General features: G+C 39.4%; 2 protein-coding genes across 2 annotated transcripts; both read left to right on the forward strand.

Annotated features, from left to right (window-relative positions):
• The first annotated feature begins 487 nt into the window (after window positions 1–487).
• On the forward strand, window positions 488–1420 carry LOC133256571 (olfactory receptor 1L1-like). The gene has a single exon (XM_061431363.1). It carries the CDS (start codon window positions 488–490, stop codon window positions 1418–1420), a length of 933 nt encoding a protein of 310 aa, XP_061287347.1.
• Window positions 1421–11344: 9924 nt separating this feature from the next.
• On the forward strand, window positions 11345–12309 carry LOC133256572 (olfactory receptor 1L1). Its single transcript, XM_061431364.1, has one exon. The coding sequence runs from the start codon at window positions 11360–11362 to the stop codon at window positions 12290–12292; it is 933 nt and encodes a 310-aa protein (XP_061287348.1). The 5' UTR covers window positions 11345–11359; the 3' UTR covers window positions 12293–12309.
• The last annotated feature ends 2730 nt before the right edge of the window (window positions 12310–15039 follow it).

The raw sequence follows: 15039 nt of genomic DNA on the forward strand, positions 1-15039 counted from the left end.
CTTTGGGTGATTATGGTATGTCCATGTAGATTCATCCTTGTTAAAAATGTTTCACTCCAGTGAGTGATGTTGATAACGCACAAGGCGATGCATGTGTGGGAGTAGGGAATATATGGGAAATCTCTGTATCTCCCTCTCAATTTTGTTATAAACCTAAAACTGCTCTAAAAAATATGATTATTGAAGAATGTAGATGTTAAAAAAGGAATTCTCTATCTCTGTCCATTTCTCTCTCTGGTCTTACTACCCCTCTTATAACCCTATTTTCCCAATGTCTCTAAGTAGCTCAGAAACTAAAAAGGAGGTGGAAAAATATATTTCACTCTGAATTCTCCACATTATTGGAGGAAAGAAACATCACAGGTAAATACTGTACTTACAATATCTCAGTGAGGATAAAGCTTAAATGTACTAGGAAAATGCATGCTTCAGATGAAAGGAGAATCTATTAATTCATATTTTACTTCTCTTTAGCAAAATCAAAACCATGAGATGGGACAACATATCAAGTCCTTCTGAGTTTATCCTACTGGGGCTCTCCTCTAGGCCTGAGGACCAGAAGCCTCTATTTGTCCTCTTTGTTACTATCTACCTGGTCACTCTGATGGGAAACCTGATCATTATCCTGGCCATCTATTCAGATATTCATTTACAGACCCCCATGTACTTCTTTCTGAAAAGCCTGTCCTTTGTTGATATTTGCTACACAACAGTTATTATTCCAAAGATGCTGATAAACTTCTTATCAGAGGCAAAGACCATCCTCTATAGTGAGTGCATGACCCAGGCATACTTCTGCCTCTCCTTTGGAAATGTAGATAGTTATGTCCTAGGGGCCATGGCCATTGACCGCTACGTGGCCATATGCAAACCCTTTCATTACATCACCATCATGAGCTATAAATGTTGTGTCCTTCTACTGATAATCTCCCTCACCATCCCATTTCTTCATTCACTCCTTCATGTCCACTTGCTGAATCAACTCACCTTCTGTGCCTCCAACATTATCCATCATTTCTTCTGTGAACTCAAGGCAATGCTGAAGTTGTCCTGCTCATCTACATATGTCAATGAGATAGTGATAAAGACAGAAGGACTGTCTGTGGTGATGGCCCCCTTTATGTGCATCATTATCTCTTATCTGAGGATTCTCACCACTGTTCTGAAGATCCCTTCAACTGCCGGGAAGTACAAGGCCTTCTCTACCTGTGGTTCCCACCTCACCATGGTGAGCCTGTTTTATGGGAGCATCAGCTATGTCTATCTCCAACCTCTGAACAGCTACACCGTCAAGGATCGGATAGCAACAGTCATCTACACTATGTTAACTTCCATGCTGAACCCTTTCATCTACAGTCTGAGAAACAAAGATTTGAAACAGGGTTTGGGGAAACTGATAGGTAGGATAAAGTCACAGTGACATGGGTTTTATGCTAAGTCTTGGGCAATTCTGCAGATTCATATTGCCTGATTGCAAGTTCTTGGTGTTTGTGATCAACTGAGAAATATTAGTAAAGGTGCTTTGTGAATGATGGGAAAATATTAACTGGATATAATGTTTCCCCTGACATTTCCTACATTGAACCCAATGATATCCATCATTGTTGCTGTTTAGTGGCTAAGTCATGTCTGACTCTTTAGATTATTATATAGGAAAACATCAAAGTATGTGATAGTTTAACAGTATTTTGAACTATACTGAGGTAGGGAAATTAATGAATACATACATTGTTTATGATGGAAAATTGATACAAGGTCTTTGAAATGAAATTTGTCAATATATATAAAGTACACCCTTTGACCAGAAATGCCATCTAAAATTTTAGTCTGCAATTGTACTTGTGGAAGCCAAACAATAGTAGCTAAATATCTATCTACTTTTTTCTTATTATAAACACATACAGTTGAATGCTATAAAAAAAAGAAGCTGTTAAAATGAGTGAACCTATATTCATTCATCCAAGAAATAACTGTATGTGCTTATTATGTTCAAGCAGTATTCTAGGTGCTAGGATACAACAGTGAACACAGAATCCCATCATGGAGTGATGCTCCAGTGTGAAGTTTAAGTTTTCCGTTTACTGACATAGAATATACACAATATACTCACAATATATTCAATATATACTGTGAATTGAAAAAACTTAAGGAACAGAACCGTATGCATTTTTAGATATGTGGGTGAGTGGATGTGAATGATTGTAGTGCACAGACTGTCTATTTTCTGGATGCTTACCCTAAAAATTGCTATTTGGTCACCTGCCTCTGGATAGTTCCAGGACAAGAGAAAAACTTGTTTATCACTCTTTAGTCCTCAGCGCTATTTGAATTTTTATTCATATATATTTTTAATACATATATTTTAAAAAGTTTTAAATAGCTACTTAGCTACCTAGGCTTTTTATGTGTGACTGATTTCAGACCAGATCATCATGCCCAGATTTCTCTTCCATGAAGATATCTTTCATGCAGATTTGGACTGACACAGACTTCCTTCCTAAAAGTTCATGGTGATGGTCAGGTGGTCACATTGCATGCTTTTTTATGTTGTAAATGACATCACGTCTTCCTCCAAGACATCATCATAACCATTGGCAAAGGTCATACAGAAGTTGTAGGATGTTGAGATATGAATAATAGATATTTGTCATATTTTCAAGATTCTGTCGGATATAGAGCACTCAAAAATTTTAATAGCTATTATTGTTGTATTAGTGGCTAGATTTATTTACCTATCTGGGTACACTCTACTGCATATTTCAACATGCTGTTTTTCAGTCCTGAAGTTGTGTCTGACTCTTCATGACCTCATGGAATTGCAGCACACCAGGCTTCCCTGTCCTTCACTATTTCCCTGAGTTTGCTCAAACTCATGCCCATTGAGTCAATGATGCCATCCAACCATCTCATCCTCTGTCACCCCTTCTCCTCCTGCCTACAATCTTGCCCAGCATCAGGGTCTTTTCCAGATCCCAGTGCTAATCCAAGTGTGATCAATCTGAGTCTTTTTGGCCCCATAGACTATAGACCACCAAGCTTCTCTGTTCATGGAATCTTCCAGGCAAGAACACTGGAGTGGGTTGCCATTTCCTACTCCAAGGGATCTTCCCAACCCAGGGATTGAATCCCCATCTCTTTCATCTCTCCTGCATTGGCAGGCAAATTCTTTACCACCTGGGAAGCCCATGCTAATAAAACCTTCAAAGAAACAAAATAGATATATGAAGCTATCTAGAAACAACTCATTAAAATTGGCATTTATGAATTGTTAGCTAGCAGAGTTTTGATTTAGTATAATGTTTTAATTTTTCTGCACCAAAAACTAAATTCTTCATTTTATTAATGGTTGCTTTTAGTGGCTCAGAGGTTAAAGCATCTGCCCGCAATGCGGGAGACCTGGGTTCAATCCCTGGGTAGGGAAGATCCCCTGGAGAAGGAAATGGCAACCCACTCCAGTATTATTGCCTGGAAAATCCCATGGACAGAAGACCCTGGTAGGCTAAAGTTTATGGGGTCGCAAAGAGTCGGACACGACTGAGCGACTTCACTTTACTATCTCCTTATGTAAATGGACATGATCTTCATTAGCATGGTTGAAATTCCAATATGAAAAAAGATTAAATAAGGAACTGGATTAGAATTGTATAACGCCAATAAAGGTAATTCATCTCATCAATGTAACATTATTCATCAATTACTTTATTTTCTTTACTTTATTTTTATTTAATTTTTTAGTTTAAATTGTTAGTATAGTTTACACAACATTTAATTTGTAAAAAACCTTATTTTCTGTTGTTTGGAGAGCTGGAGTTTATAAGCAATATAAGAATTAAGAGTAAAGCTTGTTTTAAATTTATACATATTAGGTAACATCACAAAAATATACCTACATAAAAATAAAAATGTACATATATTTGTTGTAGTTATTTGTGCTCTCCCTTTAAAACAGACATTCTAATTGTGTGAGCTTGAGAGACTGTTCTTTCACTTCGTTCGGATCTCCGCTCAAATGTTCCTCTTTCAGAGAGCTCTTCCCTGACTGTGCTTTCTGAAATACCACTTCCCCTGTCACACTGTGTTCACTTGTACGTTTTTTTACAATGCCCCATGTGGCTTTGGGGTGTATTATATTTTTATTTGTTTAATATCTGTCTTTCCTCACTAAAATTCAAACTCTGTGAGTACATGTGCTTTATTTTATTTACTGACGTATTTCTAGAACTTAATAAAGTCCCTGGTACACAGCAGACCTTCAGGAAATATTTACTGCATGAATGAATGGAAACGTTCCTTACAGTTCTGGGTGGAGCTGGAATTCAATGAATACTTCATTTTGGACTCCTCACGAATAGCCACATGCAAAAGAATGAATTTTTACCCTAATCTTATACCATATACAAAAATCAACTCAGACTGGCATAAAAACTTAACTGTAAATCCTGGAACTGTAAAACTTCTAGAAGAAAACACAGAGAAAATTCCTTGACATTGGTCTTAGCAATAATTTTTCTTTAGTATGACATTAAATGTGTAGAAAACAGAAGCAAAAATAATTAAGCAGGACTGTTTAAACTAAAAGGTTTCTACACAGAAAAGGAAACCATCAACAAAATGAAAAGGCAAGCTACATAACATGAAAAATATTTGCAAACCATACATCTGATGAGGGATTAATATCCAAAATATATAAGGAGCTCATACAACTTTGCGGAAAAACAAGTAACTCAATTAAAAATTGGGCAAAGCACAACTGAATAGACTTTTTATCCAAAGAAGACATACAAATATCCAAGAGGTACGTGAAAAGATGACCAGCATCACTATTAGGGAAGTGAAAATCAAAACCATAATAAGTTATCATCACATACCTGTTAGAATGGTTATTACTTTAAAAAAAAAGAAAAACGTTTTTTTAAGATTAAAAAAAAAAAAAGGAAACCCTTGTACACTGTTGGAAGAAATGTAAGTGGGTAAAGAATCTGCCCGGAGAAGGCAATGGCAACCCACTCCAGTACTCTTGCCTGGAAAACCCCATGGATGGAGGAGCCTGGTGGGCTGCAGTCCATGGGGTCACTAAGAGTCAGACATGACTGAGCAACTTCACTTTCACTTTTCACTTTCATGCATTGGAGAAGGAAATGGCAACCCACTCCAGTGTTCTTGGCTGGAGAATCCCAGGGACGGCGGAGCCTGGTGGGCTGCCGTCTATGGGGTCGCACAGAGTTGGACACAACTGAAGCAACTTAGCAGCAAAGAATCTGCCTGCGACGCAAGAGACATAGGAGTCTCAGGTTCAACTCCTGGGTCGGGAAGAGTGGGCATGGTAACCCACTCTAGTATTCTTACTTGAAGAATCCCATGGATTGAGGAGTCTGGCAGATTACAGTCCAAAGGGTCATAATGTTTGACAGAAAACAACAGAATTCTGTAAAGCAATTATCCTTCAATTAAAAAATAAATAATAAACTATAAGCAAGGTGAAAAGACAGCTTTCAGAATGAGAAAAATAATAGCAAATGAAGCAACTGACAAAGAATTAATCTCAAAAATATACAATCAACTCCTGCAGCTCAATTCCAGAAAAATAAGTGACCCAAGCAAAAAATGGGCCAAAGAACTAAACAGCCATTTCTCCAAAGAAACATACAGATGGCTAACAAACACATGAAGAGATACTCAACATCACTCATTATCAGAGAAACGCAAATCAAAACCACAGTGAGGTACCATTTCACACCAGTCAGAATGGCTGCGATCCAAAAGTCTACAAGAAATAAATGCTGGAGAGGGTGTGGAGAAAAGGGAACCCTCTTACACTGTTGGTGGGAATGCAAACTAGTACAGCCACTATGGAGAATAGTGTGGAGATTCCTTAAAAAACTGGAAATAGAACTGCCATATGACCCAGCAATCCCACTGCTGGGCATACACACAGAAAACACCAGAATTGAAAGAGATACGTGTACCCCAGTGTTCATCGCAGCGCTGTTTATAATAGCCAGGACATGGAAGCAACCTAGATGTCCATCAGCAGATGAATGGATAAGAAAGCAGTGGTACATATACACAATGGAGTATTACTCAGCCATTAAAAAGAATACATTTGAATCAGTTCTAATGAGGTGGATGAAACTGGAGCCTATTATACAGAGTGAAGTAAGCCAGAAAGAAAAACACCAATACAGTATACTAATGCACATATATGGAATTTAGAAAGATGGTAACGATAACCCTATATGTGAGACAGCAAAAGAGACACAGATGTATAGAACAGTCTTTTGGACTCTGTGGGGGAGGGAGAGGGTGGGATGATTTGGGAGAATGGCATTGAAATATGTATAATATCATATATGAAACAAGTCGCCAGTCCAGGTTCGATGCATGATACAGGATGCTAGGGGCTGGTACCCTGCCATGACCCAGAGGGATGGTATGTGGAGGGAGGTGGGAAGGGGGTTCAGGATGGGGAACACGTATACACCCATGTCGATGTATGGCAAAACCAATACAATACTGTAAAGTAATTAGCCTCCAATTAAAATAAATTTATATTAAAAAATAAAATAAACCACAGATCATAAACTAAAGAAATAAACAATAAATAATTTTTTAAAAAATAAAAAAATTTTTAATGTTAAAAAAAAATGAGTAGGACATTGCTAAGCAACTCGGTACAAGCACCACTATGAAAACCTATATGGAAATTCCTCAAAAAATTAGAACCACCATGTGATATAGCAATCCCCTTCTTGGTTTATCTAAAGGAATTGAAATCAAGATCTCAAAAAGATACCTGCTGCACTCCCAGGTTCCATGCAGCATTATTTATAATAGCCAAGATATGGAAACAACCGAAATGTCCATTGACAGATGAATGGATAAATAAAATGCAGTATATACATACAGTGGGATATTATTCAGCCTTAACATCTTGTCATTTGTGACCGCATGAATGCAAGAGGACATTATGTTAAACGAAACTATCCAGACACAGAAAAAAAATATTTGCATGATCTCACTTAATGTAGGTAGACTCTAAAACAGCCAAACTCAGAGAAGCAGAGAGTAGAGTGGTGGTTTCAGGGGTTAATAAACGGGAGATGCTGATAGGTAAAGGTCAAAGGATAAATGTTTTGGATATCCACTATAGAGCATAGTACCTATAGCTAACAGTACTCTACTGTATGCTTAAAATTTTCTAAGGGGGTAGGTGGATCTTATGTTAAGTGTTCATCAACACCATCATCCTAGATGGTGTGGGAGGAAACTTCGGGAAGTATAGAACATGTTTATGGCCTTGGTGTTGATGGTTTCACAGGTGTGTGAAAGTGAAAGTGAAAGTGAAGTCGCTCAGTCGTGTCCGACTCCTAGTGACCCCATGGACTGTAGCCCACCAGGCTCCTCTCTCCATGGGATTCTCCAGGCAAGAGTACTGGAGTAGGGTGCCATTTCCTTCTCCAGGGGATCTTCCTGACCCAGGGATCGAACCCAGGTCTCCCACATTCCAGGCAGACGCTTTAACCACTGAGCCACCAGGGAAGCCCCTTAACCCCAAAGTCATAGAACTGCATACACTAAATGTCTAAAGCTTGTACATGTTAATCGTACCTCGTCCCTGGCAGTACTGTGATAAGAATCTGCCTAACAATGCAGGGGAAACAGGTTTGATCCTTGATCCAGAAAGATTCTACACGCTGAGGAGCTAAGCCCATGTGCTGCAACTTCTAAAGCCCACACACCTAGAGCTTGTGCTCTGTCAAGAAGGGAAGCCACCACAATGAGAAGCCCGTGCAGAAGAGTGTAGGGAATATGCTATGCACAAGCCTGTACTATAAAAACAGGGCTTCTTTGAAAAATAAGAATGACTTTCTCATCACCCCCAGGCGAAGGGCTGGAAGCAGTAAAAAGTACATCATGGAAAGACATCTTGAAAACAAGATGTTGAAGTATTGATGTGACCAATGGAAAACCATTAGTGACTCTTCCCATAACCAGAGACTCGAGGGAGTTGCTGAAAAAGGGCATCACTAGCCGAAGAGTCATGAAAGGCTTGAAGGTTTGACATTGAGGACTGTGCATTGTATATATTTAATCCTGATCTGAGATTGTAAAGAACAGATATCTCTAGAGCACTGATAAGGAAGTAGATGTTAACAATAAAAGGCATGCAAGGATTAGGATCTGGGCTTTTGCCTGCGAATGGCAACTTTATTTCTGAGTCTTCTTTTTCTTTTCTCTTCGGCGGCGCCGCTCCCTCAGGTCGGTTCATTTCAGGTCGGTTCGTTGTTGGGCTGGTCCCAGCAAAGAGAAGCCCCCATTCACCACAACTACAGAAAGCCCGTATGCAGCAGTGAAGACTCATTGCAGCCAATAAATAAATAAATATTCATACCTCAATAAATTGCTTTAATTTTTTTAATTGAAAGATAATACCTACCTTATTAGTAGGATAAAAATGAGTCAGTTCTTAGAAAGCAAATGAAACAGGTCCCATAATAAGCACTTTATCTATAAAAATTTGTGAATAAATGAATTTTTTTAAAGACTGAAAGAAAATAGGACAAAATGTTACTGTAGTCAATCCTTTTGGGTGATGGGAACATAGATTATTTTCCCATTTGTACTTTTATATATTTTATTTCAAATTACCACAAACAAAATAATGAGGAAATACCGTGATTGTTTATTGAGGAACTGCTATCTTGGACAAAGAAAGGTATTGGGTGACACAAAAGTTGGTAGAAACTGCCTCTGTTTTATATTCCAATGTATCTCTAGCATCTAGTACAATTCCTGACATATGGTAAACCTTCAAGAAATATTTATGAATTAATTGATTGGAGCAATCAGATGTTGACAGACATAATTACTGATCTCAAGGAATATTCAGTCTAGTGGGATATAGCTTAAACTTATAATGTGCTTTTTAAACCTTAATAAGAAATAGTTCATATTTTTTGCAATATGATTTATTTGAGAATTGTTATTCAGCAAACTATTTTTGCTAGCATCATGAATAAGCAGTAGAGTGGCTGGTTAAGAGCATAGTGTCAAGTATGAGTCAAATAAACTCATGAGAAATTTTAAAAATTTATTCAGTCACTTCCTAGTTGTGTTACATTGGGCAATATATTTCACCTCTCTGAGTTCAGACTCCTCATCTTCAAAGTAAAGAAAATAAGGCCACCTACCTTATAAAAATGATGTAGTAATTAAATGAGATACTACATTTGCTTCAGTTAGGGGAGTAGATAGCACAGAGAAAGTACTCACTAAGTTATTAATTTGTGACATTTCTCTCTTTTTTGACTGTGCCATGAGACTTGTGGGATCTTAGTTCCCCTGACCCGTGATTGAACCTGAGCCACAGCATTGAAAGCACCAAGTCATATCCACCGGGCCACCAGGGGATTCCCTAATTTGTAACTTTTTAAATTAATGTATAAGCAGTCAGGGACTTTCCAGGTGGCTCACTGGTAAGGAATCTTCCTGTCAATGCAGGAGACACAGGTTTGATCCCTGGGTCAGGAAGATCCCCTGGAAAAGGAAATGGCAACCCATACCAGTATCCCTGCCTGGGAAATCCCATGGGCAGAGGAGTCTGGCAGACTACAGGCCATGGGGTTGGAAAAGATTCGGATACAACTTATCAACTAAACAATAAGCTGTCAGACAAAGAGACTGAGTTCTTACTTAGAATGGAGGGCCCAAGTGTTAAAAGAGGACAGAAGACAAGCTCAGTCCAATGGTAGACCACCAAGCAAAGTGTCCTGGAAGAGGCCAATTTTAAGCCTCCCAGGTTAGGCGTAGTAGATGTAAGTCAATAAACAAAGGCATGATAGTATAAATGGGTAAGGGGGTGATGAGTCATGAAGAACAGGATATTCTTGGGTGATGGTTGTACTGGGAGAAGGTGTAATTTGGGTCCTACCTTGGGAATTCTGCAGTGCACACAAAATGAGATGGCCCAAATGGAACATGGAACTCAAGATTCCATAAAGCATAAAATATATTCACCTGGTGGTTTTCCTGACTCGAAAACCAAGGGTCATACATCAGTATTTTACAAGTAGACCTGGGAACGGAAGAGTAAAGAGTAAATTCTGGCATCTAAAGTCTTCACCTTATGAATTTTTATGTTCTGAAGTTCTGAGAACATTACCCAACCAGGGGCTTCTTCTAAGCCTGAGAGATGGGAAAATTACTGATGGCATCAGACGTTCAAGTCTTTATAATCTAAAGCCATGTGGACCCTGAAAAAATGCCCTCCCACCTTATATATTGTCTTTTGGTGTGAACAGTACAGAATGATACTAAGGATGATTCTCAGGAAGTTTGGGAGAGCCAGTCACTGTGGTCTCTTTTGGGCCTGAAGGAGTTGAGTCAAGAAGATGATTTCCAGGAGAGAATGAAAGCACTGACACTCCCCAGCCTCCTTGGGGAAGAAACTCCAAAAGTTCAGTAGCTGTTGCCTTGTTTTCTAGTGTCTCCTCCATCTGAACTTCAGGGACTTCCTGAAAGACTCAAAGGATGCTCCCTTGAGAGAGGGTGAAGTCTATGAGTGTCTACAGTGCCCTTAGCATGTGGAGGGCCCAGAGGAGGCAAGAAAGACACCTTTCAGATTCATGAGGGTTGAAATCCTGTCTAAGATCAGGTGCCTTTCCTGTAGTTTTTCTGGGAGGCCTGTAACTAAGACAGGAAACTGGAAAAGAATTGCACCAACACAAACAAGCACATGCCATTTTAGATCAGGGGTTGGGCACCAAGAATGGGATTGATTTTATCGTTAAAAAGAAATGTTTTTTATTATCCTATGATCTCTGTCTGCCTATCTTTTATGTCTTCCTGCTTATTGTTTCACTCCAATAAGGTTTCACCAAAGAGTGAAGAGCGTGGAATAATTATTGGGTGATCTCCTATTCTGACGTCCTTTTCAGATGATTTTCAACATCCAGAATCATTGACACAGAGAGAAACATCTGAATTAAAGAAAATCATCATTCTGTCGGCTGGCAATTAAACAGGAGAGCAAACTACTGACCACACTTCCATGAATTAGCTCCTGAAAATCCTCAAACGGAAAACAATTTTTCCACTCTCATTCCCTCTCCCTGTCTCTCTTCTCTTTCCCTTTTCTGTAATACTTTTGCTTTACAGTAGAAAACTGAAAGGAGGTTAAAGTATGTATTGATTTCTGAATTTTCAACATTAATAGAAAGAAGCTACAGTCCAGGTAATAGTAATATTCTTAGTTGTTCTAATTGCTGATAAGAAGAACAAATAGAAAAATTCTTAGAATTTATCATATGTTGGAAGAATCTTTCATAATGATGACTTGTCTTTAGGTGAACCCAAGACTATGGGAAGAACTAACATAACACGGCCCACCGAATTCATCCTCCTGGGACTCTCCTCTCGACCTGAAGATCAGAAGCCACTCTTTGTAATGTTTCTCCCCATCTACCTCATCACAATGATAGGAAACCTGCTCATCATCCTGACCATCCGCTCAGACACTCGCCTCCAGACACCCATGTACTTTTTCCTGAGTGTCCTCTCCTTTGTTGACATCTGCTATGTGACTGTCATCATCCCCAAGATGCTAGCAAACTTCTTATCAAAGACAAAGACAATCTCTTATGGTGAGTGTTTGACTCAGATGTACTTCTTTATTGCTTTTGGAAATACAGACAGTTACCTCCTGGCAGCCATGGCCATTGACCGCTATGTGGCCATCTGCAACCCCCTCCACTACTTCACCATCATGAACCACAGACGCTGTGTCTTGCTCCTGGTCCTCTCCTTCTGCATTCCACACCTCCACTCTCTCTTGCATATTCTCTTGACCAACCAACTCGTCTTCTGTGCTTCCAATGTCATTCATCACTTTTTCTGTGATGACCAGCCAGTGCTAAAATTGTCCTGTTCCTCCCATTTTGTCAAGGAAATCACAGTCATGACAGAAGGATTAGCCATCATAATGACCCCCTTTTCATGCATCATCATCTCTTATTTGAGAATTTTCATTACTGTTCTGAAGATCCCGTCAGCTGCTGGGAAGTACAAAGCATTTTCCACCTGTGGCTCTCATCTCACAGTGGTGACCCTGTTTTATGGAAGCATCAGCTATGTCTATTTCAAGCCCCAGTCCAACTATACAGTCAAAGATAGAATAGCAACAGTTGTCTACACCATATTGACTCCAATGCTAAACCCATTTATCTATAGCCTAAGAAACAAAGACATGAAGCAGGGCTTGATGAAACTCATGCACAGAGTGAAAGGTCAATAAGAGGAGCTGAGGTCTTAGTAGAATCCTACAAATCTCTTGCTCCTGACTGCAGGTTTTTAATGTCTGTGATGAGATTCTGAAGGATGGTATTTTCAATGGCGGTTCATTCCTGATAAAAAGAATGCTTATTGCATGTGTTGAAGCTAGTATGTTGAAGCTACTCCTGAATATGATGCCTCCTTCCCAGTGGTCTCTAATATTATCTGGCTGGGACAAAGACTACCTGAATCTTGTTCTCTGTGCCTGGATCTAAATCTCAAACTTTGATTCTCCTTTCAGAAGGAGAATCTCTTTCACTTAACCCTGTGCTCAGTCACTCTGTCATGTCCAACTCTTTGAGATTCCATGGACTGTAGCCTGCCATGCTCCTCTGTCCATGGAATTTTCCAGCCAAGAATACTGGAGCAGATTGTCATTTCCTGCTCCAGGGGATCTTCTAAACCCAGAAGTTGAACCCCCATCTCCTGCACTGACTGGCAGATTCTTTACCACTGCACCACCACCTGGGAAGCCCCTCTCTGAACTCTAACCCTGCCAAAATCCCTCCTGGACTTGAGTTTCATCACTTCAAACTCCTGAGTATTGTTATTCATGGGGCTTCCCAGGTCATGTTAGTGGTAAGAAACCGCCTGCCAATTCAGGAGACATAAGAGACGTATGTTTGATCCCTGGGTCAGGAAGATCCCCTGGAGGAAGGTACAGCAACCCATTCCAGTATTCTTGCCAAGAGAATCCCATGGACAGAGGAGCCTGGCAGGCTGAAATCCATAGGGTCACAGAATCAGACATGACTGAAGCAACTTAGCACACACACACATCCTTATTCATAAGGCTGAGTTTTCTTATGTAGTCCTTTAAATCTGAGTGTGTTTGTGTGTGCATGAGAGAGACTTCAGCACATTAGTCCAAAGGCTCCTCAATAACAAGATCTCTGTCTCTGATTATAAAGATCAGAATGACTCCTTCCTCTGCACCACCTCAAAGACTCAGGACCTGATTTCTAAAATTATCATATTAAAAAAAAAAAAAAAAAAAAAAAAAACAGCCTACCAGATGACTCTTGATGAACCAGTTCCAGGTCACATCCTCAAGTACCCATCATTTCAGTGTTCTTCTTCCTGCTCTCCACCGGGCACAACTAAAGAAACATTATGCCCTTCCTTATCCATTTCATTTGACCTGAATTCAACTGCACCACTTTCCCAGGCAGTAAATATCAGGTACCAGTTACTCTAGTAGTAGGTGTTTTCAACTACTGGGGATTCTTCTTTCTCAACAAATTTAAGCCAAGCTACAGAAATTATCAAATTGGGTAGGAGAAAATGCTCTTGTTCATTTGTAAGTTCTGAAAAATATTAAAGTCACTGCTAGTCCATACATTTTTGAATTTGGAAATTTAGAGGTTTGTGAATTCACTTGTCTGTTCAACTAATTTCTGTTTCTTGTCCACCATATGCCAGTCTACCAGACTTGGAAACAAAGATTATGTGCTAGTTCATAAGTCAACAATCTGATGGCCAAAAATCTGTGGGATCCTGACGAAACAAAATAACAGACAATGCAAGCATTTGGAGCAAAATGTTGTACTATTTGGGTTGTTTGATTTACAAGGTATAGAGGAACACACACTTTTTTTAATCGAAGTATAATTTTAATTGAAGTTTTATTATAGTGTATTAGTTTCAAGTATACAGCAAAGTGATTCAGTTCATATATATATATCAGATTCTTTTCCATTATAGGTTATTTTAAGATATTGAATATAGTTCCCTGTGTTACACAGTAAATCTTTGTTTTTTGTGGACCACAAATACTTTTAAGGAACAGGAGTCAAATTAACTAATATCTTCAGACTTAAGGAAGAAGAGACTTTATTTGAAAGGATTATTGCAAGAGGGAGGAAAGACCTAGGACAATAGAAGGGAGGCTGCTATTTCAACTGGGAGGAACCCGCACCATGAGATCTGCAGGGTCTCAAAGGTCAGAAAGAAAATGACTTTTTCAAAAGGGAGAAGAGAATGAGGCTAGAAAGAACCATGCATAGCAAAGTGTGATGAACTGGTGGCAGCGGTGAGATTGGATAGTTGATCAGGGTAAGTTTTTCCCTGAGGTCAATGGATGCTACAGAGGAGTCACTAAGGAGGGGTTGTATTCTGACTCTGGCTGAGGGTGGGTCAAAGTTCAGCCATTTTCCATGACACAAAAGGATGGATGGGTTCTTCTAACTTTGTCTTCCAGGAGCACAGGACTTGAGTAAAATTCAACGTTGCCAAGGGGATTTTTGTAAAGGGTTATTGTAAGGATTCACAAGGCAAAAAAGTGAGATATAAGTCTCAGGTGCACAAACACAGATCTAAGACAATAAATCTTAAGTGTTTTCATCATACACACACAATAATTAGGTGAGGCGACAGATGTGTTGACTAACCTTATTGTGATAATCATTTCACAATATCTAAATATCTCAAATCATCACACTATATGTCTTAAATTTACACAATGTTGTCAATTATGGGCTTCCCAGATGGCTCCATGGTAAAGAATCTGCGTGCCAATGCAGGAGCCACAGGAGACTTGGATTCAGTCTCTGAGTCTGGAAGATCTCCTGGAGGAGGAAATAGCAACCCACTCCAGTTATTCTTGCCTGAATCCCATGAACAGAGGGGCCTGGTGGGCTACAGTCCATGGGGTCACAAAGAGTCAGATATGACTGAGTGACTGAGCTTGAGCATGAGTATTTGTCAGTA

This window comes from Bos javanicus, chromosome 11, assembly GCF_032452875.1.
Source record: "Bos javanicus breed banteng chromosome 11, ARS-OSU_banteng_1.0, whole genome shotgun sequence".
NCBI classification, from domain to species: domain Eukaryota; kingdom Metazoa; phylum Chordata; class Mammalia; order Artiodactyla; family Bovidae; genus Bos; species Bos javanicus.

Excerpts from the sequence above, each read along its gene's own strand:
- LOC133256571 (XM_061431363.1), top strand. The coding sequence starts at position 488 with ATGAGATGGGACAACATATCAAGTCCTTCTGAGTTTATCCTACTGGGG.
- LOC133256572 (XM_061431364.1), top strand. The coding sequence starts at position 11,360 with ATGGGAAGAACTAACATAACACGGCCCACCGAATTCATCCTCCTGGGA.